Below are 27,750 nucleotides of genomic sequence, written 5' to 3' on the forward strand. Positions count from 1 at the left end.
GGCAGGCAGGCAGCAGCAGCGCCGCCACCGCCACCACAGAGCGAGTCAGTCCGTGGCTGGAGGGGGAGGAGAGTATGGAGGGCGGGAGTCACCTCATAGCAACGCAATGGCGTCCCTCCTCCTCCTCCTCGCCTCGGGCTCTGCTGGGTTACACTGCCGCCTGCCTGCGGGAAACAAGGACAGCAAGAAGCGGGGGGAATGGACCAGGGGGAGAAGTGTACATACCGGTATATCATGTGTCCGGGTTGGGAGGAATAGAGCCAGCCACGAGGGCCCGGCCTCCCCCAGGGAAGAAAATTAATTAGGCGCCAAAGCCTTCCGCATGGGGATTTGCCAAGCGTCAGGATATGACTAACTTGGCCGCAGTGCTTCAGTACTAAATTAATAAGGAGCCTGCCATTCCTCCCCCCAGCTAAACCCGTGAATTCCGGAGTGGTATTTCAGAATTAATTTGGGAGAAACGGACCCTTTGCTCAGGGGTGCAGGACAAGTTTTGTATGCAAGATGGTCACCTGTGTGTAGTGGTTAAGAGCGGTAGACTTGTAATCTGGGGAACCGGGTTCGAGTCTCTGCTCCTCCACATGCAGCTGCTGGGTGACCTTGGGCCAGTCACACTTCTTTGAAGTCTCTCAGCCCCACTCACCTCACAGAGTGTTTGTTGTGGGGGAGGAAGGGAAAGGAGAATGTTAGCCGCTTTGAGACTCCTGAAGGGGAGTGAAAGGCGGGATATCAAATCCAAACTACTACTCTATTCTTCTTCTTCTTCTTCTTCTTCTTCTTCTTCTTCTTCTTCTTCTTCTTCTTCTTCTTCTTCTTCTTCTTCTTCTTCTTCTTCTTCTGGCTTGTGACAAAGACCCAAGCAGGGTAGATGGATCCACATTGGCTCAAAGCATGGCCTTTACCGTTCCTTCTGTTCTAGGGGTGGGTCCAGAGAGGGGAGACTTAGACTGGATCCTAAGCCTGTGCGGTCACATGCCAGCCTAGCATACAACAGTATTTTAAAGGCTTGTTTTCCCTCTGCCAGGCTTAGGTACAGAAGCAGCCCCACTGCTGAATTGGGTTTAGATCTTGTATAACTTGACATCAGCTTGCTTTCTGCCAACTTCTTGTGCACAGGATTCCTCCCTTAGCGACACTTTTTTAGATTATGATCACACACACACACACAATCAACATTCTCTTTTTTCCGTTATGTTATGGTGTATTCCAAGTGAAAGCAAAATGCATTGGTCTTTCAGCTTTATAATTTCACTGCAATTAAACAGGATACACACAAAGATCAAGTATAGAGAGGTGAACTACAGAATATTTGGACACTGACTGACAATTAGTGCAGTCTTCCCTTTTGTTAAGAAATATAACTTTTATTACATAAAAATGTACATTTTAATTACACTTTGTACAAAGATTTTCTGTCATGATACTCTGAACACAATCACACAGCCAAAACTCATATTATATTGTGGCAGAAGCCTTTACTAGAGGCATACCCTTAAATACAATAATATTCAATCTTGTCTCTTCAAGGCTGTGATCCTAAGCACACTTAGATAAATGTTGGACTGAAATCAGTGGGTTGTATCCAACACTGAGTGAGTAGAGTTCTAGTTGCACAGTGGGACTTTTCCTTCTTCACCTCCTTCCATACACGCCCTCAAAATCTGCTCTGGAGGATCCTCCAACCCACTGGAGCAGACTTTAAGAGTGCACAGGGGGTGCAGGGTGGAAGAGAGGATGGGGAAGTTCAGCTGCGCAAGTCTGAGCAACTGGAACAGCAGTGCTGAGTACAAACCAATGGGATTTACTTCCAAGTAAATGTGTTTAGGATCAGAATGCAAGCCTGACATCATTAATAGTGAGAAGTATTTGACCTCAATTGGACTTTGACATAACTGCGGAGCATCTCAGTTCAAAGTGCAAGTGGTTCTTAGAGTACGCAACGGTATTTGCAAGCAAACATGATCCATACGGCACATGCAGATTCAGGATATGTGAAAACTCTGACACGAACTGCAAGTCGCACTTGGTCCCCTCTACAGCACAGTATTTCGTCACAAAAAGGAGACCTATTTCAGGAAAGGGAAACACAAAAACCAGTCACTCAACTGTTGAATTTGATACATTTTTTTAAATTGTAAGGATAGTAACCATTACAGAAGTGGTTAACTGCAGCCATTGTCTTAATCTGCAAATCTGCATACCAGAAGTTTGACATAGCAATTAGCCATCCAATTGTACAAAACCTTTGCTATGAATTTAGCCATACCAAGCATAGCTTATTCCACAAGTTATTTCTATGGCCTGAATGATATCATGCTGACTGATACATTTTGTCACAAATGTTGACTAACAGATGACCCATCTTCATCCAGAACACTTAACAGGTGACCAGAAATGAATATAAAACTAAAATATGAGTGAGCAGGACTACACAACCAATATTTGTTCATCTCTAGCTACATGTATAGGATGTAGTGGTCTAAAACACAGAGCCTAGGGCTTCCCGATCAGAAGGTCGGCGGCTCGAATCCCGGTGACGGGGTGAGCTCCCGTTGTTCAGTCCCTGCTCCTGCCAACCTAGCAGTTCAAAAGCACATCAAAGTGCAAGTAGATAAATAGGTACCGCTCCGGCGGGAGGGTAAACGGCATTTCTGTGCGCTGCTCTGGTTCATCAGAAATGGCTTAATCATGCTGGCCATATGACCTGGAAGCTGTCTGCAGACAAACGCTGGCTCCCTCTGCCAGTAAAGCGAGATGAGCACCGCAACCCCAGATTCGTCCCAGAGTCAGGGGTCCTTTACCTTTACCTAGCTACATGTATAAAATAACCAGTTGTATACTTCAAGGTTCATATGAGAATTATTAAAAATTTAGCCTCAATTTTTCATGCAAGATATTATTAAATTATATCTCCTTTGTTTCCATTTTCTCAACTTACATGAATATATATCTTATTCCCTTTTGTTATGTCATATTATTTTTATTTTGTAGGTCAGTAATTTTAACTTTTTTCTGTTTTATTGTAACTAATATTGAATCTTATATGTTCAGCCTTATATGATCAGCTATAAATGCTGGTATCTGATATTATATTCTGATTATGTTATGCAACACTCTTGTTGTGATGGTCCTCACCTGTACGGTCACCTCTATCTATGCTACCCATGGCAGCAGTCTAGTGCTTGCACCCACAACATTTTTATCAAGATACTAATATTGGCACCTTATTTTTTCAACAAAAAAAGCACTGATTGTATGCAACACCACAACGTAAAAAGAGCAGAAGGAAGTTTACCGAAGGCACGCAGCAAATGCTCTCCTTGCATTTCTGTGTACAAAATGAATGGGAAATCCTTTGAATGTGTGTCCATCGGGTACTGCTCTCCTGATGGCATCTTGAAATTCTTCATTACCTGAAGAAACACCTGTGGTACGTTCAAGTTCATAGGCTGCCAAGGCTGGTGACAAGAGGTAGGAAAGTTGGTCGTCCCAAACTGTTGAAAAACCAAGGTCCTGTATGTTGAATCAAATAAAGAAGGGAATTAGGACTAGTTGGTACATAACAATGCTTAGTTCACCTACTTAATAGAGGAAAATAGGAGTGGGGGAACCTTTTTTTAGCTCAGTGGTCCAGAATGTTTTCCCTCCCACCACTTTCAGACCAATTTATGGGGGGAGATGTTATTGTGATGTCAGCTGATATGTTTTTTGTCCACGGGTCTTCAGAAGTCCCTTTCAAAATGCTATACTGTATTGGGCAGCACTTTAAACGGGGCTTTGCAGGCACTGCCCTTTTGGCTGAGCCAGGCTTTTACCTGTCCCATACCTGGCATATAATGGCAGGCCTAATGAGCCCTGCGGGCCAGAGGTTGCCCACCTCAGGTTAAAAGGTCCAAGAGCATATTTAGTTAGCAATAATAAGTAGTCCAGTCGCAAATGACTCTGGGGTTGCGGTGCTCATCTCGCTTTACTGGCCGAGGGAGCCGGCGTACAGCTTCTGGGTCATGTGGGCAGCATGACTAAGCCGCTTCTGGCAAACCAGAGAAGGGCAAAGGGTGGGCAGGAGCTGGGACTGAACAACGGGAGCTCACCCAGTTGCGGGGATTTGAATTTGCATGCAAAAGGTCCTAGCTGAAATGCCATGTGTCTCCAGATAGGGCTGAGAAAAACTGAAGTCAGTGTTAACAATAGTGAGCTAGATATACCAATGATATGACTTACTAGAGGGCTGCTTCCTATGTTCCTTTAAAACAAGCTTCAAACATATTTGCTAAACATATTTTACATAAAGTAAATTGTTTTACTGGTAAACCAGACGGAGTAAAAGCAAATTGCTTTCAGTTTATGCACAGATGCATCTACATAAATCCAGAATTTCCGCAAGGTGTGGATAGTGCCTATACTTGCTTTCTACATATGTTGGGATAAAGCCAACTTCATACCATGAGTATCAAATGTAAGAAAGGAACTGTGTTGACTCAAATACATTTTGAAAATAACTTTAACCTACTGAAATGCAGAAGCAGCCAAACACCATTTTGCACACAAATAATGGCATGTACCTTCCTGTGTTCTACCACTAACATTCTCAGTTGCAACTCCAGTTCATTGCTTGTCACTGCAGCATCTACTGACGAAGCACAGAGAGGAGGAAAAGGAGGAAGTGCAGTTGTGGCTCCTGGAGAACATACAGATTTGATTGCTTCGCCACTCATTGGTTTCCATTTGGATTCATCATGCAAGTCAAAGGAACAGACTTCTACGGCATCTGTAGGCTGGCAGTTTGCCAAAAACTTGTGATGATTGAAGACACATCCTATTGTTCGGTAAGGATACAGTGGCTTGGGTTGTTCAACAATTGGAGGATCATCAGGTTTTATAGGATTGTGGATATATCTGAAAATTAATAGGTATGATTTAATAAGTTAACCTACAAAGTAAAGTAATTTAAAGCCAGAACTAGGAAGTCCCAAAGTACTTCTCAGTTTACATAGACATTTGGCTGGTGCACAGAAAATACTGTCTGTTTTTATTGATCAGCTATGTTTAAGAAGTTGGAGCGAGTCTCAGGAATCTGCAACCCCCTTTAAAGCATGAAGCCCATTCACCCTGGCCTAATAGTGCATGTCTAAAACCAAAATTTGAATCCATGTTCCACATTTCTTAATGCAACACTTCATCAGAGTAGAGGCTTTGCCCTCACTCTTGTAGCTGCTCCTCTCAGTTCTTATGTCGCTGTACCTTTCTATTCCAAACCAGGTCTCTTCTATTGTACAACTACACTTAAATGTAATGACTGGGCATTATTAAAAATATTGATTGCAGACAAGAGTTGAAAGAAAATACACAAGTTTTGTATGTATTGTCCACTTCTTATTGTGGCATTTCTCCCTACTGGGCTATCTGTCAAGTCTTCCCCCTGCCTGAAATACTCCCTAGCCATATTCTAGAGAAGGAATAGGTTAAGTGTGGTCAGTCTGGCTATTGTGACATTGCTGCCCATGATTAATGCCATCATTATGTAATTGCTAGGAGAGCTGACTGAGAGAAGCGCTTCAATTAGTTTTTCCAAAGTCACAGCCCAGCTGACTCCAAGTGGTGCCATGTTCTTTTAGTCTTGTAGTGTTATTCATATGTTCCTGAATAGCTACAGATTGAGCACAGAATATTTTCCAGCATGCCCAGTATTTGCCATTTTAGTGGAGGCATGCATTCAGGATGCCAGACATGTTCCTGCAATAAAACAAGCAAATAAAGAAGCCCCCAAAACAAAGCAAAAACACATAAAAGCACATTAGCCATAACTGGGAGCTGGTTAATAAAATTTCAGTAGCAAATGACACACATGCAGAATGTTCAGATGCAACACTAAACTGTGGGTTAGTATTATGTCTGAAGATTCCTTGAATCTGCCTTCAATTTTACAGTATAATCAATTTACTTACCTATGTCCTGTTAAACTCTCCCAGAAAGTGATTATTCCATCAATCCCGTAAGTCATTACCCAAGTGTGAGGAGCTCCTTTGGCCTTTGTTCCTACACAGACAAAAGCTTCTAGTCCAAATCCCAGTAGAAGACTGCACAAAAGGTTAGCATGATCCTCACAGTCTCCCTGAAGAGGGAGGGGGGGATATATTAAAATGTATAACATGAGTTCATACAAAAAAAAGTAAGGTGTCTTAAATAGACATCTAATGAAAATTTAGCAGATAATGGCAAGAATTTGAGATTTACAGATTAAAAGTAAAAGCAAAGAGGAAGAGTGAATTGCTTTGCTTAGGTTAGTGACAAAAATGTTACCATCATGTTAACATAGATGTTATTGAAAGAAAGGGTTGACTCCAATGCTAGTCCTACTCAGATGAGGCCTGATTAAATGAATGAACATTACTTAGGTCCATTAATTTCAATGTATCTACACTGAGTAAAATTTAATTCAATACAACCCACAGTTAGTATATGCAAGATTAAGAGTACAGACAATCATTAACCTAGAATCAAGTATTTCACAGCCTTATACAGAAACTGTACACTAGGACTTATTCCTGGTCTTACTAGCATTACTAGAGAAAGCCATACACCAAATTCTACTTGAGCAACATTCTGGAAAGTATAATTAGCTTCTATAGTTTAACAATACTGTAGCAGCCAGCAAGATGGGACAGAGATATCAAGTTGCCTTCCTAACATGAATGTCACTGCAGCTTATCAGGATGGGGAAGAGCAATGTCAAGGTTAGGGTTACTAGGACACATCAACAGGAGCGACAGATTGGCTCCACCAGTAGATGTGCAGAGCCACAACCTCACCACTACCTTGCCCTGCCCCCACCCAGGAGTGCAGCTCCACCCCCATCATGCTGGCTGCTACTAGTGGTAAGCTTCCTTCTCTGATCATGCCCACAGCTTTCATAGGAGGATGTGTATTGTGACACCCACAACTGTTGTCAATGAAACTGTGTACTTTCTAGCTGGTCATACTAGAGTGGTGTAGCATCCACTGTAGTCCAGGCATTATATGTGCAACACTTTCTGCATATTTACAGAAGAAATTCAATAAGCAATTAAACATTTCTTAATCTTCCAAATGCTGCTGTAACACATTTACCATGTGGGTTTTTTAAATATTAAGTGGTTTATAAATGCTTTTAAATAAATAAGCTCATACTAAGTTCACCTAGCCAAGTTTATGAAATAAAATATGGGAAATTGTCTGCAACAGAAGTACTGAACAGTATTGCAATGCATGTGCAAGTAGGTGTGTTTCCTGGCCATTTCACTCTCCCTGCTTCAGGCCTGCTGCTGCAGAACATTAGGAAGTGCAGCATGCAATATGGGTGCTGAAGCTAAGGTGGGACAAAAGTTTGCATGAATACCAAAGTGCAAGATTTCTGGATAGATTCAAAGAATCATAGAACTATAGAGTTGGAAGAAGCCACGACTTAAAACAGATTTACACCATGAATTGATACTACACAATAAAATTTTGAATTATAGTATCTGAAGGAGTACCTTATTTCTACATAGAAAAGCCAGAAGAGTACACCACTGTTCTTGTTTACTATTTCCTCCACCAATGATAGGGGCTCTTTCATAACCAAATACACTGACAAATCTTGCTGCTTGCCTGGGCGTGTCTAGAAGTCTGCCTGCTCGAAGAGGCTTGACGTATGAACAGACCGGCCTGTTCATCCCATTTTCATCCTGCATATAAAAATATACAAAAGGCTATCAAATGAAGTTTAACCGAAAGAAAATATGGAAACAATTATCTTCCACATCAAAAATGGGGTTCTCTACCACAGCTGCTCTAGAACTTCCTTTCCCATTTGTGCCTCCAACAAAAGCAAGAACGCTGAGGTTATTTTTATTGTGGTTTGGAAGATAGCAGGTTTTACGGTTATGGCTACACAATGTCCTGCTTTACTCCATTTCAAGGTTACTTCTATAAAAGAACTATAAATGTTTCATTCTTATTAGAGTGCAAGGGTGATGAGAAGGCAAAGACTGTCATCTTACTTTCAAAATCCTGCTCCTGCCAAGGTGCATGAGCAATTCCATCAACAACCTACACTGAGAGCAGGAAGCAGGAAGGAACTGAGAGGGGGATGCTTTGTCACTCGGAGATAAACTTATTTAATTGTATAGGCCTGTCTAGTGGAATGAGTCGAAGGGACAACCAGTCCAAGGATCTCCTCCTCTACTGCAGGAAAACAGGTGTCTGGAATCAGTAAAACATAATGCAGCCAAGACTTGTAGGGTAGAATAGTTTACATTCTGACAAGTTAACTGTTAAATATTCCAGTTCTCAACAATGAATACAATACAGGGTTGTACTGGAAAAACCAGTTAATTTGGACCTGTAGCAAGAATCAGGGAAAAAATAAGTTGACAGACCTGTGCAAAAATTTTCACCAGTCTTGTGTTGTGTGAAGTCCTAATCTGCAGATATTCTCTCCACCATTGTTTAGCATAAACAAGAAACAGGCGTTCTTTTTCTGCTGTTTTCTGGCGTTCTAAAGAAAACTGAAATTCAGAAACAAACACTATGTGATATAGGTATGCACATAGATTTTTAGCCCTATTTCCCAGAACATGTACAAAAGTGCCTTGGATTCTGACTGCTGCTTTTCAGAAGAACATATATAGACTGGTTGTGCCTATTCCAATGCTGTCATTGGCTTTGAATAAAATGTCAATAAAGGAAACAGAAATAGGTTTGGGCATTTTTTCTCCTAGCAGAGTATTCCAAAACTTGCTTTGAAGCAATAATATGCAGGAGTCATAGAATCATAGAATTCACCCCGGACATTATTATAAAAAGAATGTACATTGATTTCAAGCACTTAGGACAAGGAACTATGACTGGTTTTCTATGTACATTGTTGATACACATCAAGAGATTTAACGAGTTCCACATTACTCAAATGTAGTTTCCACCAGATAGGTAAAGGTAAAGGTACCCCTGACCATGAGGTCCAGTCGTGGCTGACTCTGGGGTTGCGGCGCTCATCTTGCTTTATTGGCCGAGGGAGCCGGCGTACAGCTTCCGGGTCATGTGGCCAGCATGATGAAGCCGCTTCTAGCAAACCAGAGCAGCGCACGGAAACGCCGTTTACCTTCCCGCTGAAGCGGTACCTATTTATCTACTTGCACTTTGACGTGCTTTCGAACTGCTAGGTTGGCAGGAGCAGGGACCGAGCAACGGGAGCTCACCTTGTCGCCGGGATTCGAACCGCTGACCATCTGATCGGTTAGTCCTAGGCTCTGTGGTTTAACCCACAGCGCCACCCGTGATACACAAGGATTAATCTGTTTAATCCAGAATACTATGGGCTCCTTCATACAGAAGAAGGGATCCTCAAAGAATTACTGGAGAGTGGGGATTCCCAGCTTCCCACACCAGTATCCATATATTAGGTGTGGATTTTTGCAGAGCTCACATATCTATGCACATAAGTTTACATTTGCAGAGGAAAAGCTTAAGACGTGGATGTTGCAGATGAGGCAAGCCACACAACCCTGGGAGTGGGACCAGCAACGCAACCCAATTCTCTAGTAATCACGTGAGGACTTCTTTACCTGCAGGGCTTGTGTGCTACAAAGATCAGAAGCAGATAAAGTAAAACTGAAGAAATAATTCTAGGGATTTCCTAGAAACCATGCTACTAAGGAGAAGGGAGAAATTTACTGCCCAGTCTGATCTACATGAATATGTAGGGGGAAAAACCAGAAAAGTGGTTGTTTGGGCAAACTACAGTACAGTGGTACCTCGGGTTAAGTACTTAATTTGTTCCGGAGGTCCGTTCTTAATCTGAAAATGTTCTTAACCTGAAGCACCACTTTAGCTAATGGGGCCTCCTGCTGCTGTCATGCCGCTGGAGCACGATTTCCGTTCCCATCCTGAAGCAAAGTTCTTAACCCCAAGGTACTATTTCTGGGTTAGCGGAGTCTGTAAGCTGAAGCATATGTAACCCGAGGTACCACTGTAATAAATTCATGCTATCTGGTTTAACTAGTGGATACAGTGGTGCCCCGCTAGACGAATGCCTCGCAAGACGAAAAACCCGCAAGACGAAAGGGTTTTTCGGTTTTTGCGACGCTTCGCTAGACGATTTTCCCTATGGGCTTGCATCGCAAGACGAAAGCCCATAGGGAAATCTCGGGGACCTTTTTTTAAATGCTGGCGGTGGGGAGCAAAGCCTTCTCCCCCCCTCCGGACTTCAGAAGAGGTCCAGGAAGGCCGGCGGGGGCGAAAGGCTTTGCTCCCCACCGCCAGCATTTTAAAAGCGGTCCGGGATAGCAGGGAAGCGCTTCCCGCTATCCCGGACGGCTTTTGAAGGCAGGCAGGGGGGGCAAATACTTTTGCCCCCCCTGCCTGCCTAACCGGGGGCTTTTAAATCGCCCCGGGACTGTCCGGGGCGATTTAAAAGCCCCCGGACGGCTTTTGAAGCCTCCCCCCGCCGCCCGGCTTCGGGGCATCGTCCCGATGCCGGGCGGTGGGGCAGGAACGCCTCCCCCCGCCGCCCGGCATCGGGGCATCGTCCCGATGCCGGGCGGTGGGGCAAGAACGCCTCCCCCAGCCGTCCGGCTTCGGGGCATCGTCCCGATGCCGGGCGGTGGGGCAGGAACGCCTCCCCCAGCCGCCCGGCATCGGAACGATGTCCCGAAGCCGGGCGGCCGGGCGGGAAAGCCTCCCCCAGCCGCCCGGCTTCGGGGCATCGTCCCGATGCCGGGCGGTGGGGCAGGAACGCCTCCCCCCGCCGCCCGGCATCGGGGCATCGTCCCGATGCCGGGCGGTGGGGCAAGAACGCCTCCCCCAGCCGCCCGGCTTCGGGGCATCGTCCCGATGCCGGGCGGTGGGGCAGGAACGCCTCCCCCAGCCGCCCGGCATCGGAACGATGTCCCGAAGCCGGGCGGCCGGGCGGGAAAGCCTCCCCCAGCCGCCCGGCTTTGGGGCATCGTCCCGATGCCGGGCGGTGGGGCAGGAACGCCTCCCCCAGCCTCCCGGCATCGGAACGATGTCCCGAAGCCGGGCGGCCGGGCGGGAAAGCCTCCCCCAGCCGCCCGGCTTCGGGGCATCGTCCCGATGCCGGGCGGTGGGGCAGGAACGCCTCCCCCAGCCGCCCGGCATCGGAACGATGTCCCGAAGCCGGGCGGCCGGGCGGGAAAGCCTCCCCCAGCCGCCCGGCTTCGGGGCATCGTCCCGATGCCGGGCGGTGGGGCAGGAACGCCTCCCCCAGCCGCCCGGCATCGGAACGATGTCCCGAAGCCGGGCGGCCGGGCGGGAAAGCCTCCCTCAGCCGCCCGGCTTCGGGGCATCGTCCCGATGCCGGGCGGTGGGGCAGGAACGCCTCCCCCAGCCGCCCGGCATCGGAACGATGTCCCGAAGCCGGGCGGCCGGGCGGGAAAGCCTCCCCCCGCCGCCCGGCTTCGGGGCATCGTCCCGATGCCGGGCGGTGGGGCAGGAACGCCTCCCCCAGCCGCCCGGCTTCGGGGCATCGTCCCGATGCCGGGCGGTGGGGCAGGAACGCCTCCCCCAGCCGCCCGGCTTCGGGGCATCGTCCCGATGCCGGGCGGTGGGGCAGGAACGCCTCCCCCCGCCGCCCGGCTTCGGGGCATCGTCCCGATGCCGGGCGGTGGGGCAGGAACGCCTCCCCCAGCCGCCCGGCTTCGGGGCATCGTCCCGATGCCGGGCGGTGGGGCAGGAACGCCTCCCCCAGCCGCCCGGCATCGGAACGATGTCCCGAAGCCGAGCGGCGGAGCGAGAAAGCCTTTGTCCCCCCTGCCTGCCTTCCCAGGGGCTTTTAAATCGCCCCGGACAGCGGAGAAGTCCTCCGCTGTCCCGGGCGATTTTAAAATGCCGCCCGCCAGAAGAGGTCGGGGGAAGGCGTTTTCCATAGGAACGCATTAATTGATTTTCAATGCATTCCTATGGAAAACCGTGCATCGCAAGACGAAAAACTCGCAAGACGAAGAGACTTGCGGAACGAATTAATTTCGTCTTGCGAGGCACCACTGTATATATAAAACAGCTGATGGACAGTGCCCTCTTGTGTCAGTCTTGATGGTCAGAACAAAAAAATGGGAGGAAATATGAGCAAAAAAAAATCTCTTTTAATACTGTATGTAAGCTTGCTTTGCTAATTCTCCAAGCCCAAGGCAAACAGATCCATAACCACAGGATTGCCTTTTTATTCCGTGTTCAGTATTAATTGTAATATGACATGTCTGTTGAAAAGGAATGGGCTAAATCTGACAGCATGATTTAGATTACACGCATAGGCAAACTCGGCCCTCCAGATGTTTTGAGACTACAATTCCCATCATCCCTGACCACTGGTCCTGTTAGCTAGGGAGGATGGGAGTTGTAATCCCAAAACATCTGGAGGGCCGAGTTTGCCTATGCCTGATTTAGAATAATGAAGCCATATGAAAGTTGTCAGATGGCTGGAGACTGTCAACTCTCTTGTTAAAATGCTTAACCTGTAAATGAGTAGGATACTGGAGGGTGTTTTTTTTTTAGTAATGAGTGTTAGTTTTATTATGATAGAAAAAGTTATTGAATTTTGTAATAGATTAAAATCAAATTCAAGCAAACTAACAGCATAAATTGTGTTTTTATTGTACTGCAGAAGTAATAAAGATTTAAGTTTGTAACATGACATCAGCCTTGATTAATCAGGAGAGGGACATCTGCAGAACATTTGTGACTGATTGCAATGAAACACATATTCAAAGTTCCTTTGTTTAGAACAACATTAAATCAATCTGAATTGCATTAAAATAATAATGCTTAAAAGAATGCTTATATAAGTTCAGACTTACCTGAGTAGTAACTATTTCCTGAGAAAGTGTCTTATTTAGCTTTGGATACATTTCAAGTCTGATATTAAGTACTCCAACAGAAACTTTTGATTCTGTACCTTTGGACCAAAATACAAGGCTTGATAAGAAAGCAAATAATTTTTAATTTTTTTTTAATGAACAACTCTACAGTGTACATTAAAAAGTCATCAAACAATACTGACAATTAAAATGCTATATATTTGTTCTAAAGTAGTAATGGAGGGAATCAATAGGACTGCAATTCTAAACCATCTTACCTGGGAGTAAGCCCCTTTGAATTCAATGGGACTTACTTCTGAGTATACATGGCTAGACTTGCAGCCTAATTTATCAACACTTTAAACAACTTCAAATTAAATTGAACAAAACATATGGTTGAATTTTACCTTGAAATGTCAGATTTCAATTCCTAAATACATATTTTGGTTAAATTTATCAGCTTGACCTTTTTTACAGTTTATAGAGTAACTTTGTTAAAACAATAACTATATTCCTGATTTTTTGTGTGGCATTTCATTATATTTGGTGCAGTTGAGGTTTTTGCATTTCCTGGTATTACTTGCTTTGTTGCTATTAATAATATTTATAAAATTCTAAGTATAACTCGTTTTTATGTAACCAAGGAGCATATACTTGGGATTCAAAGCCACATCACACCCAATTGTATATGTAATTACATAAAAGAATTTCTATCCAAAGCGCCTTCTTTGCAAACAATTCCAAAATGTGCATATCAGGTTCTGACATCTCTAACATGTATCTTGCTGGAGGGTATAAATTCTTTTTTAACAGGTGGTGTCAGATACCAGCTGTACTGCATTTTGTAATGGGTTTTTTCCATTGTTATTAACACCACATTTTAAATATGTTTATATATCCAATTCTATTCATCACTATAAATTATATTACCTACACCCCATTGCCACTTAATCTAGTAGAAGGCTTTTGGTCCATGTTGAGTGAAATGTTATACCAAATGGCTAAGGTTCCTTTACCAGACTGGGTAAGTATCACATTTTCTCTCTTTGTTAACAAAAATAAATATACATTTTAATAGATCAGGTATTCAAATAGCAAAAGGGAAAAAAGGTGTTTATAAGATTTAGGCTCATTAGGTGATATGCAACTAAATCATACTACACGACACAAGTACTTACGGTAATCTACTTTTGTCAACTAAATTAAACTCTTATTCCTCCTGTCTCATTTTGAGTAGTCTGTCACACTCAGACAATATTGTTTTCCACTGTTGTAGTACTGTAGTTTTAAAACTCACCTACACCCAGAAGTTCAACAGCGACATTTGTAATCCTGTTCTCTGCACAAAGGACAGACCGCCATTCTAAGAAATAGGATGCTACTAATGTGGTCTCACCAGATGTGTCTGTTTTGATCAAGACAATATGCACTGGATCACAAATTGATAGCATAGTGGTTGCATCTGCCATTTTACTTGCTTCACCTGTCAGCAGCACAGCAAAATGAAGTTAAGAAGAAATTTCTGTTAAAAGCATTTCCCGTCCACACAGGCAACCCCTGATTTGTGGGGATTGCATTCTGGAGCATCGCATATGACAGCAGAATGCAATTGACCTGTGTAAAAATACGCAGAATGAGGGTGGGGAACTTGTGTCTTCCAGATGATGCTGGACTCCAACTCATATAAATCCCAGGTCATTGATCATGCTGGCTGGGCTGCTGAGCGTTTGAGTAGATGATCATCTGGAGGGCCAGAGGTTCCCCAATATAGAATAGCATAATGAGTTTTGATTGCTGGTCATTACTTAGAAAGCTATTACCAAGGCACTTGAAGTGAAACAGCAATATCAGCTCACTCAAGCTTGCCAACTTTCTCATTAGAGCAGATAATTGAGTACAAGATCTAATAGAATTTTAAAACATTTTCAAATATATTTAAATTATCAAGATATGAAAGAGAACTAGAAGAAGCCAAGGAATAACAGCAGTGGTGAACATCTAGCCTGACAAGGCAGTTCCTCCAAAAGTATGCCCACTGCCTAGATATATGACAGGTATGAGACAGGCAAAGATGTAGCTGCAAAGGGAAGATCAGGATCCTTAAAAGTGAACTCTGTTTCTTTGATCCTTTGTTTCAAAACAAGTAGGAAAAGGGACATAAAGGCAAATGTTTGGAATTGTGGGGCCTCTTAATGAAATGCTGAATGTTAAAAAAAGAATGCAGGCTATATTACTGTTTATGGAACAACTACTCTTGGACTATTTCTGAAGTGCAACCCAAAACATTATTCATTTTTAGACTGCAGGCTTCCTTACCTAAGCTTTCCTTATATACTTCAAGTAGAAAACCATCACTGAAATCTGGTTCACAGGCACACGGGACAGGTTTAGAGCGGAAACGTTGGTTTCGGAAATGCAAGCAGAGTGTCAAAGTAGAACAAATTTGACCAGGTAAAGGTTCTGGTTCCTGCAGATGTTCCAGAAAAGCTTTTCCACCCAAAACCTGAAGATAAAGATACCTTCGTGTTGGGTCAATATTTGCTGCGAAGTGTAACAATAAATATAAAAGAGTTGCAAGCAGTTCATAAAAAATGTATTTAACATAAATAGGAAACACTAGAAAGTAGGTTTAAAAAACTAGTTAGTCAAGACGTAGGGTTACAACAACAATCATGGCAAACAACCACAATGCATTCATCCACAGAGTGCCCCAAGTATATCTTGTAATTCCCCTACCAAGAAGGTTATCTAGGGATAGTCCAAAATAATCCTGCCTGGTCACTTATCTAATTTGCTACATTAAACTAATCTTAGCAGATACTTGGTAACATGTACAGTATATGTACATACCAACCTGATCATAATTAAGTTGAATACAACCCAACCTTTATAACTAATATGTCTCCTCGTGAACTGAGCAGGATTCTGCTTGCACAATGTGACTTCACTTTCCTCTCCTTCCCCCTTTCAGCCCACCCATTCCAAAAATCTGCTATGAAAGTTATGGGAAACCCTCTGAAGCAGGTATGGGGGGTGGCAGGAGCTGCTTGTGGCAGAAGAGGAAACTGAAGCTCTACTGCATGAGTGGTAGTCCACTTGAACAACATTTGATTCCACCCCAAAAGCCTTACAATACTAGCTTTAAACTATACATTTAAAATACAAAATCAGTACATCAAATACTCAAGGTAATATAGAACATACTTTTCTTCAGCATGGCTGCCTGTCGGTCAACAAAATGAGTAGAGGGTTTTGGAGTTGAAGTAATTTCTTTGTCATTTATATCCTAGAAGTACATAAAGATATCATTAAGGACACCTTCAAGTCAGTCTCCTACAATCCTTCCAACATAATTAAAAACCCCAGAAATACATCATGCTCTACCAAAATATTCATCCAGGGGACACATCACATGACACAAATCCAAAGATATTAGGAGACACATCGCAGGGAGCTATATACAGTTAGGAGCTCTGGGTAAGGCTCACTTGCATCAAAATACAGGTTTGTAAATATCACTTTTTTTTTAGCTAGAACAATGCAGGAGCTCATTAAAAACAATGAAGTGACTCATAGGGTTTCTGTAGTTTACAGGCTCTCAATACATCCAGTACTTCCAAGCCATGCAATGAAAAATATATTAAACTTACTCATAAAGGACTGCAATCACACAACCTTCTTTTTAATTCTGCATCACACTGAAATCATTCAAAAGTGATTTTGTATAAATATGGCTGTATTTAACTATGCCGTGCACTTCTTGTATCACACCAGGAGAGTTTTTCTTCAAATTATACTCACTGTTACAAAATTTAGTTCTTTCATAACATCATCAATGATTCCTCGCCGTGTGAGGGCTTTCATTAGATCTTCTTGGGATAGCTGCTGATGTTGAGGTGGCAGTTCTTCACGTATGGTCTCAGCAAGCACTTCTCGAATCCTGCTGTGAACATCCATCTAAACAGAAACATTTCTGTTAACATGTGATACAGGCTCTGAATGAAATTCAGTACAACCTTTATATAATTTTAAAAGGTAATTCCAAGAAAGAGAACAGTTTTTAATGCTCTCATAGCACTCAGATGAATGTTCTCTTAGTTATATGTGCACATTTTGGACATGTTCTGGCTTTGTTCCAGTCATCAGAAAGCAACCTAGGAAACCTGTTTGCCATTCATTGCATCATTAATAGACTTCTTAGAAATCAAGCAAGTTCTTTCGTATGCTTACTGAATAAATGAAGCTCCTTTCATCATATAAAAAAACAAAGAGTTACCACAACTGCTTTTTAAGGTTGCAGCCCCAATCTCAATCATCAGGTTGCAATATCAACACTTACCTGGAAGTAAGCCCTATTAAAATCAGTGGGATATAGACAGATAGATATAGATACAGGCTTCCTCTGCTACAAGCCTCAGATAACATATGGGAAACCCGCTTTGGAGGATATTTAAAGATAGTTTCCTCCTTCTTTCCCACCAGTGCTTTCAACGCGGGGAGCCCTTACCTTAGTTAACTGCTGGTGAATAATCTGTTTCAGCTCCGAGGCTTTCTCCGGAGGCAGAGCCATGGCTGGGCAGCTGCTTCTTGGGGAGGGAAACAAAAACGAGCTGGGCGTTAACTTTAAGGGGATCCCCCGAAAAGGAAAGAGCGGCTTTGACACCAGGGAGACGCGAACCCTCCCGCGCACTCACCCGCCTGTGTCCAGACCTGCTTTTGCAGAGCCCCCATTGGCTCAGTCTTCAGCCAACCAGAAACGGAAGCCTCACCCGCAGCCGGGAACGGGGCCTTCTAGCTCAACCGCCTTTCGAAACAGCCCGCCTCAGAGGCTGCCCTCGGCAATCGCCTGCTGGCTAAACGGAGCCTTTACTCCCGGTTCCCTTCTAAACACCCACCACTGCAAACACAGCTCGGGCTTTTCTCGAGGTTGCTATCCCGGCGCAGTAGCTGGCTTTGGATAAGGCCGCGGCGTGGGAAGGGGAGATTGTGACAGGCACTAGGTTAAACAGCACGCCGTGCCGCGGAGAGATAAAGGCCCCCGGCAGGGGGAAAGAAATCACGCCCCCCCCACCCCCGCCCACACGTTTGCTTCTGTCTTCCCGTTGACAAGATGTTCGTTTCCTGCGATGGCTCCGCGTGCCCGGACTTCAAAGGCTTCATGCTCCTTATGGTAACGGAGATCCCTTCACTGGGGTTGCGCGCGCGCGCTGCTGTTGCTGCCCGGGCAGCCGGGCGGCTGTCAGTCAGTCGCGAAGCGGGGATTAAAAAGAGGTGCGGAGGGGGGGAGATTGGGGCACCCGCCAGACAAGAATCGCGGGGCCACTGGCCCTTTGATGGAGGTTGCACGAAATATAAAAGGGACGAGGAGGGCATAGAAGGAGCAGAGTGGATCTCCTGAAGGAGGAGCCCCGTCCCCCAAAAGCCTCTCACGTGAAGCATGTTAGTCTGAGAATGGTAATCCCTACAACTGCGAAACTAAACTAACTAATCCCTACAAGACTGTACAAAACGAAATTCCTGTTATTGTTAAACTAATAAATTTTCTAAACACTGTACAGTGGTACCTTGGGTTACATACGTTTCAGGTTACATACACTTCAGGTTACAGACTCAGAAATAGTGCTTCAGGTTAAGAACTTTGCTTCAGGATGAGAACAGAACAAGAACAGAACTTTGCTTCAGGATGAGAACAGAAATCGTGCTCCAGCGGCACGGTGGCAGCAGGAGGCCCCATTAGCTAAAGTGGTGCTTCAGGTTAAGAACAGTTTCAGGTTAAGAATAGACCTCCGGAACGAATTAAGTACTTAACCCGAGGTACCACTGTACAGAGGTTCTATCCTTTTGCTGCATTTCATGTTCCTCCGACCTCACTTTTCACAATGCCCTTCTCCCAAATCCTAGGATGATGCTTTGCACATCTGATCAACTACCAGTAATTGTCAGTGTGGACATCTTGATAGTTAAAGCTGATCGCTCTTAAAAAAACAAAACAAAACTAGAAACAGTAAGCTGTTATGGATTATGTAGCTCATATGTGTCCATCATTTCATTTCATCTGCATTTTTTTTCTATTTCAGCCAGCTGTATCAGTGGGAAATGTTGGCCAGCTAGCTGTAGATTTAGTCATTTCCACAGTTGGCATGTCCAAAGTTGGTTACTTTTATACTGATTGTCTTGTGCCGATGGTTGGAAATAATCCATATGCAACGACAGAAGAGAATGCAACAGAACTTTGTACAAATGCTGAAGGTATGTGCTGTAAACACAAATCTTGTCAAGACACCCTAGAAAGAGACCACACTTCCTTCAGTCGTTAGGATCAGTTCAGACATTTGAAAATCTGTGCAGAGCAACCACAGGGGGAGAGGGAGAGAGCTTCTGACTTGGAGTTTGCTTGTTTTTTTATTTATTTATACATACTTTTCATAGAAAATATCTCAAGGTGGTATTCAAACTAAAAGCAGTAAATAGTAATACATCAGTAAGAGCTGATTGGTAAATAATCTCAGGTTTGAAAGGCCTGTTTAAAAGATACCATTTTTAGAAAGCACCTAAAATGAGCAGGAATGGCTCCTGCCTAACCTTTGTTGGCAAGGAATTCCACTGGGAAAGGCCAGATGAACCTCAGGTGCATGTAGGACCATCAAATGTGCCCCATCAGAAGACTTCATAGCTTGTAGTGGCTGCCTTCTAGCAGCAAGTCATATGAGATGAGCACTGAAGATTTTGTTCATAATACACTTTCAAATTGCCACCAGGAAGCAGCACACGCAACTAGGGATGTACTTAGGTAGCTGCATCATGAGACTGCTCAAACTATTCCATGTGAAGACAGTTTCAAACATCTTATTTTGCTTTTAGAGTGTGAGCACTGAAGTTTTCCCATGTGGGTAGCTTGTTGTAGTTATCACTCTAGCATCTAAATTGATAGTCAGCCCAGCTGACAAGTGGGTTATGTATAAATAACTGTTAATTGTTCTTATGTTTATGTGTTTTCAGTCTCTTGCAAACGTACTTAATCGAGACAGTTACTCGTTTGCTGGGACATATGTGTGTCCCCACCCCCCAAAAATTAATCTTCTAAAGAATTGCTACGAGATCCCTGATATGAATGATTCTAAAGGTTCAATATCATAAATGAAATTGGGACGGGTTCAGAAATCTTGATAGCTATGTGAAAGCATATAAAGTAATATTGCCTTCTGTTCTAATGGGTATTGCTTGTAAGTTCTGAAACAGGTTCATTTCATTGGGACTTACTTAACTAAATTGTTGCATTTGCGAAAGCCAGCAAAAAAAATTCTATTATCACAAAGGGACATTTACCCCTCTCCTCCTCCAGATCTGCTCCAGAGGATTGAGAGAACCCTCAAACCAGCACAGGGCAGGAGGAGAGGGGAACTAAATGTAATTTAATGTGGGTCTTGATAGATTGTTTATGCTACTTCTTCCTGTAGTGTATGCAGCGCCTTCTAAACAGTTGGCTGTTCTACAAATCAGATCACTGTTCATAAAGGTATGTGTGTCCATTGCAAGTAGTCATGTTATTAGACTTCAAAAGTAAAAACAGATAATGAAAAATCTTCAAGTCCTGACGGTGAGTGATTAAAATTGTCCTATGAGATGTATAATAAACTGTGGGTTAGATGTGGAGTGAAACTTGGGTAAAGTAATGCAGTTGTCCTGGCTCCTGTCCGCTGGAGTTCACTGACAGAATTCCCAAGCCACTCCAGACTCTTATGAGGGAATTGGGCATCCAATTGCAGGATGTAGAAATAGAAATAAATTTTCCTGCTTGTGGAAGGCACCTTTTAATTCAAATCCATTTCTAGAAAGGTGCCAAATACATTGATACAACAGAGGATGAATTAAAAAAATAAAAATCAGCAAGAATCTGACAGACGTTTAAGATGTAAGTTAACAAATAATCAGCCATCAATTGCTAAATTCAATAGGGTAATTATTCACTGGAAATGGCAAAATAGGTGGTAAAATGGCATCGTTTCAGTATATGGCTTTCCAATAAATCCTTTGAGCTGTTATATGTTGTTACGGCTCTAAAATACAACTTTGCCAGTCAAGATGGTCTTACTTTTTAAAGGTCACAAGAAACAAACAGCTAAGAAAACATACCACTGCATAATTAACAATTCAAAAACGTTTGAAGTCCTGAAGACTTAACATGATAATTTGAAACAACTTTCTAACCGCTTCTCCCCCCCCCACCCCTTGATGTAAAGAATAAATATAGGTCCTTTTGTCAGACGCTACTATCCTGGGTGAAAAGTTGCAGTTTTGCCAAAATTGTTCTTCTGTCCAGCAGCCATGCTTACCAGCGTAATGACCAACAGCTTCATGGGTATGTCTGTGCCAACTGTTAGAAATGTTTTTTTAAGGGCGGAATCCATCGCCGTATGAGTGGAGTTCTATTCATGTAGCTGAAATTTACCTTCCCCTGCTTCCCGCAGCACTGCCCCATCCACCCCCAAAATCTGCTCTGAAGGGTTGCGGGTCCACTTGGGGGTGTGGGGGCTGCATGAATGCTTTTTGTGAGCAGGTCTGTTTGGTGCCCAGACAGCTTTGAATACAACCTGATGTTTTAATGTAATTTTGTGCTTTGATCTACAATCACCTTAGCTTCCCAGAGCATCTTTCAGTACCCCGAAAGAAGCCATAAGTGCAGTGTGTCATAAATACATGTTCAGTCTTTCTATCAGTAGCTGCATGAACCCCGTAAGATAGGTCAGTCTCAGGCCTGAGTGTTTTTCAGAGATGGCAGTTGGTGTTCAATGCACTTATTCCATTAACACAAGAACTTTTGGCTGCTCAGCAGGGCTGCCCCACCTTTTCCTGTACCAATGGCTCTCCAGAGCTGATCTGAGGAGGTTGCAGGATATGCATTGGGATGTGGGGGGAATTCTGTTGTGAAAATTCAGGAACAGATGTGTTGGATACTGCCCAATTTTTATTTATTTAGAAATTTTCTGATCTGCTTGACGTAAAAAGCATGTTAGAAAATAATTAAATAACTCATAAAACCATAAAAGGTAAAATGCTACAGCAGAGAAACAGAGGCAACATGAGAATCTCTCTATTTGGGCTGGTGTTGGATCAAAGGTGTGTTTTAGTGTTATATTTTAATACGTCCTCTTATACTAGAAATCATTAGGTACTTGAGAATAGGACAGGTTATAAATACTGTTTAAACCAGCTCCAGCCTCATCACACTCCAGTTATCCATGCCCAAGAAAAACTTCCTTTTTCTTATTTTCTGTCTTTGATCTAAAGTTACCTGCAACATTTTTGTCATCCACAGAGTCCTGTTATTCTAGCAGGCTAGAGTAATTTTTTACTTTTTCATGTGCATATGCAAAAATGTGTTTCATGACAAAGGTGTAATTCAGCATGCATTACAAATCAAATAAACCTGCTTTTTCAAAGTTCCCAACTGTAATTTGTGGCAGCTTATGTGTATATCTCATGGTTTATTGACAGTACCTCATTGCGATATTTGCTTTCATCTGCTGTTGAGAAAGCAGTTGGAGATCAAATGCAGAGACTGAACAGGAGAGAACTGGAGCAAACAGCTGCTTTCGCTGGAGTAACAGATGAGAAAGTGTTCCACATTCCAGGAAGTGGTATCACAAAACTATTGTTCACTGAAAGGTTGGTGAGATAGTAAAAAAAAATAAATATTGAAAATTACCATTATAAAGTGCCAGTGAAAGGCACTTTGCACTGGAAGAGGACACAAATACCTTATCAAGTAGCACCAAAGTTAAAATTAGCACCTCAAATTACTCTGAAGTTGGAGTGCAACATGTTATCAAAGGATAATTTAAGAAACTAATCACCAGAGCTTGGTCAGATAACTAGCTCTAAAATTCTCTGTTCTCAAGAGTGGATACCAAGAGGAAAAGTTGGTGTTTCTGTTTAGTTATGTCTAATTAATCCCTTCTGGATTCTGTCAAGAAGAGCCAATCTCAAGGTCAAAGCAGAGCTCTGTTGTTAATGTACCTGTCCTACTGTTCTCCACTCCATTCCTCTTGGTCCTTTTAAGGTCTTAAAATTTCAGGGAGTATCTTGGTGGTTCTCAGACAGTCATTGTGCTGTAGCAAACAGCATGGAATTCTTGCTTCATTAAGCTTGGTTTTTATGTCACCTCAGCTTGCTTTAAGAAAGAAAAATGCTGGATTAGCTGGATTGTTTTACTTGTTTACTTTGTGTTTACGTGTGTGTGATTCTATGGCTTATAGGAGGGAGAGGGAACCTGTGGCCCTCCAGATATTCCAAGACTACAACTCCCAGCAGGCTTGCCAATGGCTAGAGACAGCGGGAGTTGTAGTTCAACATCTGGAGGTCCGCATGAATCCATTTCAGGCTTACAACCCAAACATGAGCAAGAGTACCAGCAGAGAATTTTTCTGTTCAGTTATTTAATTGGCTTTGCTTTTATTCCAGTTGTTCAAAAGGTATTCCAATGATAGTTTTGCTGAAGTTTTGCTCAGAGGGAGACAATATCCCTGATGCCCTGGCTCTTGCTGACTACCTTAATGAATGGCTCCAGCTAACTGCAAACCAAATAAAAGTATGCCAGCCCACGGTAAACATGGTAGGTTTTTTATTTTGGAATTCTAGCGCTTAGAATGATGCTTCTAAAGTGAAATTACGAATACTCTTGCAACATATGAATATTGTTGTACTGTAACCTTTGCCCTTTGGTCTTCAGGGGCAATGGGCTGGATCCAGAGTTGCTGTTTAGTGAACAGAAGGGCTCCTTCTGCAACCTTTGGATCGGCTTTTCACAGGGCTATGGGAGGATGGAGGAATTGGCAAAAAATTGCCTCAGAGCCCCTGCCCTGAGGCATATTATAGGGTGCATGCTTTGTTCTCACCTGGCATTTGTCATGGGGGTGCCTTGAAACAATTTGCATGCTTGGGGACACATCATGGCTGCACATCTGGAAGAAAAATTCAGGGAAGTTCCTTCATTCAGACTATTTCCTTAGAATGGTTTGAAATTGTTGACAATAGACTGGGAGCTGCAGGATGCATTAGAACACTTTTACTTAAAAGTCATATAATTGAATGCTAGAGTGTATATAAATACATGTGTTTGAGACAATGTGCTTTTGCTACTTGAGAATAAAACTGTGTTGTGACTTTTGTTTTCTGAAATTAGGAAAGCTGCAGTTCTCCAGCTAAATCTTCCAGATGGAAAATACCAAGTTCCTGGAAATTACTCTATGGCAGTGGACTTCCACCTGCGTTGTTTTAAATTCTCTTCTTCTTTTGTTTATGGACCACTTATTTAAAATTTAAGTTTTACACTTTGGGTTCTAATATGAATAATAGCTGTGCATAACCTTGTGTGAAACTGAATGAGCAGATCTTACTGCCAGAGATATTTTAAAATGCTGAGGCTACCTAAAGAAAATTGTAACATACAACTATACAGAATGAAAATACTTTCCCCATAATAAATTCATTATCTGTAAGCTTTTAGTTTAGCTTAACTTTTGAAACATTCCAGGCCTTTTCTCATTCTTATTCAGATGCTTAATTACTTCTGCCTTAATTCATGCAGTTAGGAAAAATCCAGGTAGTTGATATGCAAACAGAGTCTGAAAACATATTCCATGTGATATGTAACACACCCAAAAAGGATGATGGGCTTGTTGGAAATGGAGGTGGTGAAAGTCATCAAACTTTGTGTGGTCATCTTGTAAAGACTGTCAAGAATTCTGGCACAAAGTACTAGTGCATATTTGAAAAGATCACAACTTACTATATTCAACTTTGATACAAAAATCAATCCTGCTGAATTGAGATTTGAAATATGAATCTTTTGAATGAAAACATATGTACACATTCACATACACACAACCCTTAGAGGTACAATGCTGAGCAGCCTAAAACTGTGGAAATGCTTAGATATCTGCAGTGACATAACATGTATGTCTAATATCCAGCATTTATATTCCCAAAGCTAGCTGCTTTTTGACACCTTAAGGCAAGCTTCCTCAACCTCAGCCCTCCAGATGTTTTGAGACTACAATTCCTATCATCCCTGACCACTGGTCCTGCTAACTAGGGATCATGGGAGCTGTAGGCCAAAAACATCTGGAGGGCTGAGGTTGAGGAAGCCTGCCTTAAAGTCTTCAGAAGAGCAGTAACTTCAATGAATATTTAGTTCTTACTACATTATGTAGATGATCAACAAGACTGTATTTTTCAGTCTTAGACCAAAGTTGTTATTCCTTCTATTTCCAGCTTTCAGAGGTAAGTACCATGCCTTTTGTAGCAAAACAGTGTCACCCACCTGCAAGAGAAAGGTAGGCTAGGGAAAATTCAAGGCTTACAGAAACAAGCATTTTTTTAAAAAAAAATTAACTGGGAAACAGAAAAACAGCTCAAGACTGTGTGTGATGCCTCAGTTCCATTTGTATATTAAAGTGTGAATATGTTTCCTTTGTTGATGGGTAGACATTTTACCCAGTCTTTGGAAGATGGGATATAACAAGGATAGGGTTAATACTGATGCCAATTTTCAGTTTGTTTTCTGTAAGCATGCTTTATTTTCAGAATACTCAAACCTTAAAAACAAATCTGTGTAGGAAACCAGTTTCCACTGTGCCTATAGATGTGTTATTACTGATATTTTATGTGTAGATCTGCCCCAAATACTAGGAACATAGAGGAACCCAAAATGGGCTCAAACAAAATAGGCAGAGGCCTTGTCTAAGGGGAGTCTACAGCCACATGTCAGGCACTTCTTCAGCAAAACCCCCCAAAATAAACCAATTAGCTGGGCCATGGCCTCTGTGGGCAGCCCAAGAATATAAAATGAACTCTAGTTTTAAAAATGAAGATAAAATGCCTTTATTGGGGACCAGCTTGAGTATCACAAAAGTGTGAAACTTCCAAATGTTCTCGTCAGGCAAGGTATCACACAAGTAATTTAATAAAAAAATTAAATGGCTAAAGACTACCATGTTTCTCTCTCATCCAGGAGCAATCATTGCTTCTTTATTCCAGAATTGTATGTATTAGTTTATTTTCTCACCCCCTTTTAATAACTTCTTGCCTAATGAAAAACAGAAGCCTGGTTAGTCACATAAAAGTATTGCCCAACTGGATTTTGGAGTTTTTTAAGGCCTCGACATAGCTTCCTTAGCTTTTTTATATACCTATTCTGATTAATATTTCAGGCGGCCATAATGGTAGTTGAAGGTGATAAAAATTAGGGATGACACTTGAATTTCTGTGAAATGAAATAGCCCCTTTGTGGGATGGGGAATAATACACACACAACAGTATGTCAATTAAAAAAAATATTTAATGCTGCCAAAAGTATAAAAAATACAATAAGAATGGCAGTACAAAGTATTTTCTAATGTGATCTCTTACATCTCTCTACAGTTAATACAAGCATAAAACACTTAAGACAAATTTCATTTTGCAAAGTCTTTTGCTGGTGATGTACTTCATTCCCTGGTTGTTTACGTTGTAAACAGATAGTTATGAGGCCACTTGTGTATTGCTCAGACCTCAGTTTTGTTCCTGAAGAGGGGTCATGTCCTGCTTTGCATGCCAAAAGTATATAATTTTTAGCTGCAGAATATTCACAAGTCTTGGAGATCTAGGTGTCGGTCACTCTCGGCCTAAAGACACACAACGCAAAAGAGTCACAGATTCAGTACAAACAGAAGTATACTGCTAAGAGGTATTACAGTTTTACTGCAATTGTAAGTTGAAATATTTTTTGAAAGTCATGAAGGCCTTATTTGATATTGAGTGGTTACTGCAACAGGTGTCTCCTTCCTACCATGGATAAAATGTCTTTGAACTAGTTATGAGAAAGGCACTGGGAACATTCATGCTCCAATTAAGGACCTTTTGAATTAGGAGGGGGAAAATACAAAAATGCACTTTGATTAAAAGGAAAGTACATTGTACGATGAGTACAATTTTGTTGCATTTGACTCTCCTGAAAATTTCACTACCTTTAGAACTAAAACGAAAAGCTTAAAACTAATGTTAAGTGAGGATACAAGAGAAAACATGGAGAATCAAGATGGTAACCACTGCATTTCAATTGAGTGCAATATTTTTGAAAAAAGTTTTAATATGTTGGATAAACTATGAATTGACAAAGGCTTTTAGAGTATTTTGAACAAGCTTGCTTTAGTTAGAAATGCAAACCTTCCATTATGTGTCTAATAATCATTTTGATGGGCAAAAAAGTTAACTCAAAATCTAGCTTTCTCTTTGCACAAGGTTCTCAGTCCCTTTATCATATGGGAACTGACCACAAAGTAAAACAAATGTTTGGGTAGATGAACATCAAAGATGATTGCACCAAAGTGGTATTGAGACAGACCCAGGACAACTCAGGTACAAACTGAAAAAGCAGTGGAAGACACAAACCCAAAAAACACAGGAAAGAGGGCAAGTGAGTCAGGAATTCCACTTTTGTTGGGTTGCTTCCCATAGCAAGAAAGAACCGACATCCTTTCCCTCTCCAGCAAGATGGCCACCCTCCCAAATACTAGTCAGGCTTACTCTTTCCTGAATAATATATTGTCTTTATAATAACCCAACACGTGTCAACTACAAAAGTGACTTGTGTGGTATTCACTTTTAAGACTTTGCTCATTTTCTCCACACAAACCACTGTAACATTGTACAGATATATGGCATGCTTTTTTTCTGGGGGTATGCAGGGGTACGCATACATCTAAACATTTTGTGAATCTAAGTTTGGCCTCATTGAGGGGCAGTATTTCAATATGAGTAGGTTTTGAGTACTCCTAAACATTTTTTTTAGAAAAAAAGCACTGCATATATATAGATATATAGTTATATAGATATATAGTTATATATATGAATAGTTTTATATATATATATATATATATATATA

At 42.3% G+C, this 27,750-nt stretch overlaps 3 protein-coding genes and 1 long non-coding RNA gene across 7 annotated transcripts in view; 2 read left to right on the forward strand and 2 right to left on the reverse strand.

Moving 5' to 3' along the window:
- Nucleotides 1-62: 62 nt before the first annotated feature.
- Nucleotides 63-7,500, forward strand: LOC309374453. Its single transcript, XR_014170585.1, has 3 exons — nt 63-227; nt 4,625-4,826; nt 7,294-7,500. It is a non-coding gene; the product is annotated as an uncharacterized lncRNA (long non-coding RNA).
- CEP76 (centrosomal protein 76) lies at nt 822-17,922 on the reverse strand. Its single transcript, XM_081919338.1, has 13 exons — nt 17,909-17,922; nt 17,335-17,410; nt 16,629-16,784; nt 16,032-16,113; nt 15,144-15,368; nt 14,125-14,310; nt 12,828-12,925; nt 8,397-8,525; nt 7,512-7,703; nt 5,946-6,112; nt 4,563-4,896; nt 3,296-3,513; nt 822-2,066 (listed from the first exon to the last, which is right to left on the reverse strand). The coding sequence occupies exons 2-13, from the start codon at nt 17,395-17,397 to the stop codon at nt 1,928-1,930; spliced, it is 1,989 nt and encodes a 662-aa protein (XP_081775464.1). The 5' UTR covers nt 17,398-17,410; nt 17,909-17,922; the 3' UTR covers nt 822-1,927.
- Nucleotides 17,869-24,325, forward strand: PSMG2 (proteasome assembly chaperone 2). Of its 3 annotated transcripts, none has more exons than XM_081919364.1 (7): nt 17,869-17,997; nt 18,905-19,076; nt 20,285-20,343; nt 21,068-21,186; nt 22,323-22,493; nt 23,289-23,439; nt 24,010-24,325. In XM_081919364.1, the coding sequence occupies exons 1-7, from the start codon at nt 17,938-17,940 to the stop codon at nt 24,103-24,105; spliced, it is 828 nt and encodes a 275-aa protein (XP_081775490.1). In that variant the 5' UTR covers nt 17,869-17,937; the 3' UTR covers nt 24,106-24,325. The 3 variants fall into 3 exon arrangements, with proteins under 3 accessions (XP_081775490.1, XP_081775491.1, XP_081775492.1); XM_081919365.1 differs by lacking the exon at nt 17,869-17,997 and adding an exon at nt 18,094-18,281; XM_081919366.1 differs by lacking the exon at nt 17,869-17,997 and adding an exon at nt 18,095-18,266.
- A 1,823-nt stretch (nt 24,326-26,148) lies between these two features.
- The window catches only part of PTPN2 (protein tyrosine phosphatase non-receptor type 2), a 32,869-nt gene continuing 31,267 nt past the window's right edge, over nt 26,149-27,750 (reverse strand). For both annotated transcript variants that reach the window (XM_081919343.1, XM_081919344.1), the window contains exon 10: nt 26,149-26,491. In XM_081919343.1, the coding sequence (XP_081775469.1) occupies nt 26,470-26,491 (22 nt within the window). In that variant the 3' untranslated portion in view covers nt 26,149-26,469. The remainder of the gene's footprint in view (nt 26,492-27,750) is intronic.

This window comes from Podarcis melisellensis, assembly GCF_964234715.1.
Source record: "Podarcis melisellensis genome assembly, chromosome: 7".
NCBI classification, from domain to species: Eukaryota; Metazoa; Chordata; class Lepidosauria; order Squamata; family Lacertidae; genus Podarcis; species Podarcis melisellensis.

Excerpts from the sequence above, each read along its gene's own strand:
- CEP76 (XM_081919338.1), bottom strand. The coding sequence starts at position 17,397 with ATGGCTCTGCCTCCGGAGAAAGCCTCGGAGCTGAAACAGATTATTCAC. Across the intron at positions 15,369-16,031 it reads GGCAGCCATGCTGAAGAAAA|CAAATATTGACCCAACACGA; the intron begins GTATGTTCTATA and ends TACACTTCGCAG. Across the intron at positions 6,113-7,511 it reads CTTTTCTATGTAGAAATAAG|GGAGACTGTGAGGATCATGC; the intron begins GTACTCCTTCAG and ends CTCCCTCTTCAG.
- PSMG2 (XM_081919364.1), top strand. The coding sequence starts at position 17,938 with ATGTTCGTTTCCTGCGATGGCTCCGCGTGCCCGGACTTCAAAGGCTTC. Across the intron at positions 17,998-18,904 it reads AAGGCTTCATGCTCCTTATG|CCAGCTGTATCAGTGGGAAA; the intron begins GTAACGGAGATC and ends TTTCTATTTCAG. Across the intron at positions 21,187-22,322 it reads AATGACCAACAGCTTCATGG|TACCTCATTGCGATATTTGC; the intron begins GTATGTCTGTGC and ends GTTTATTGACAG.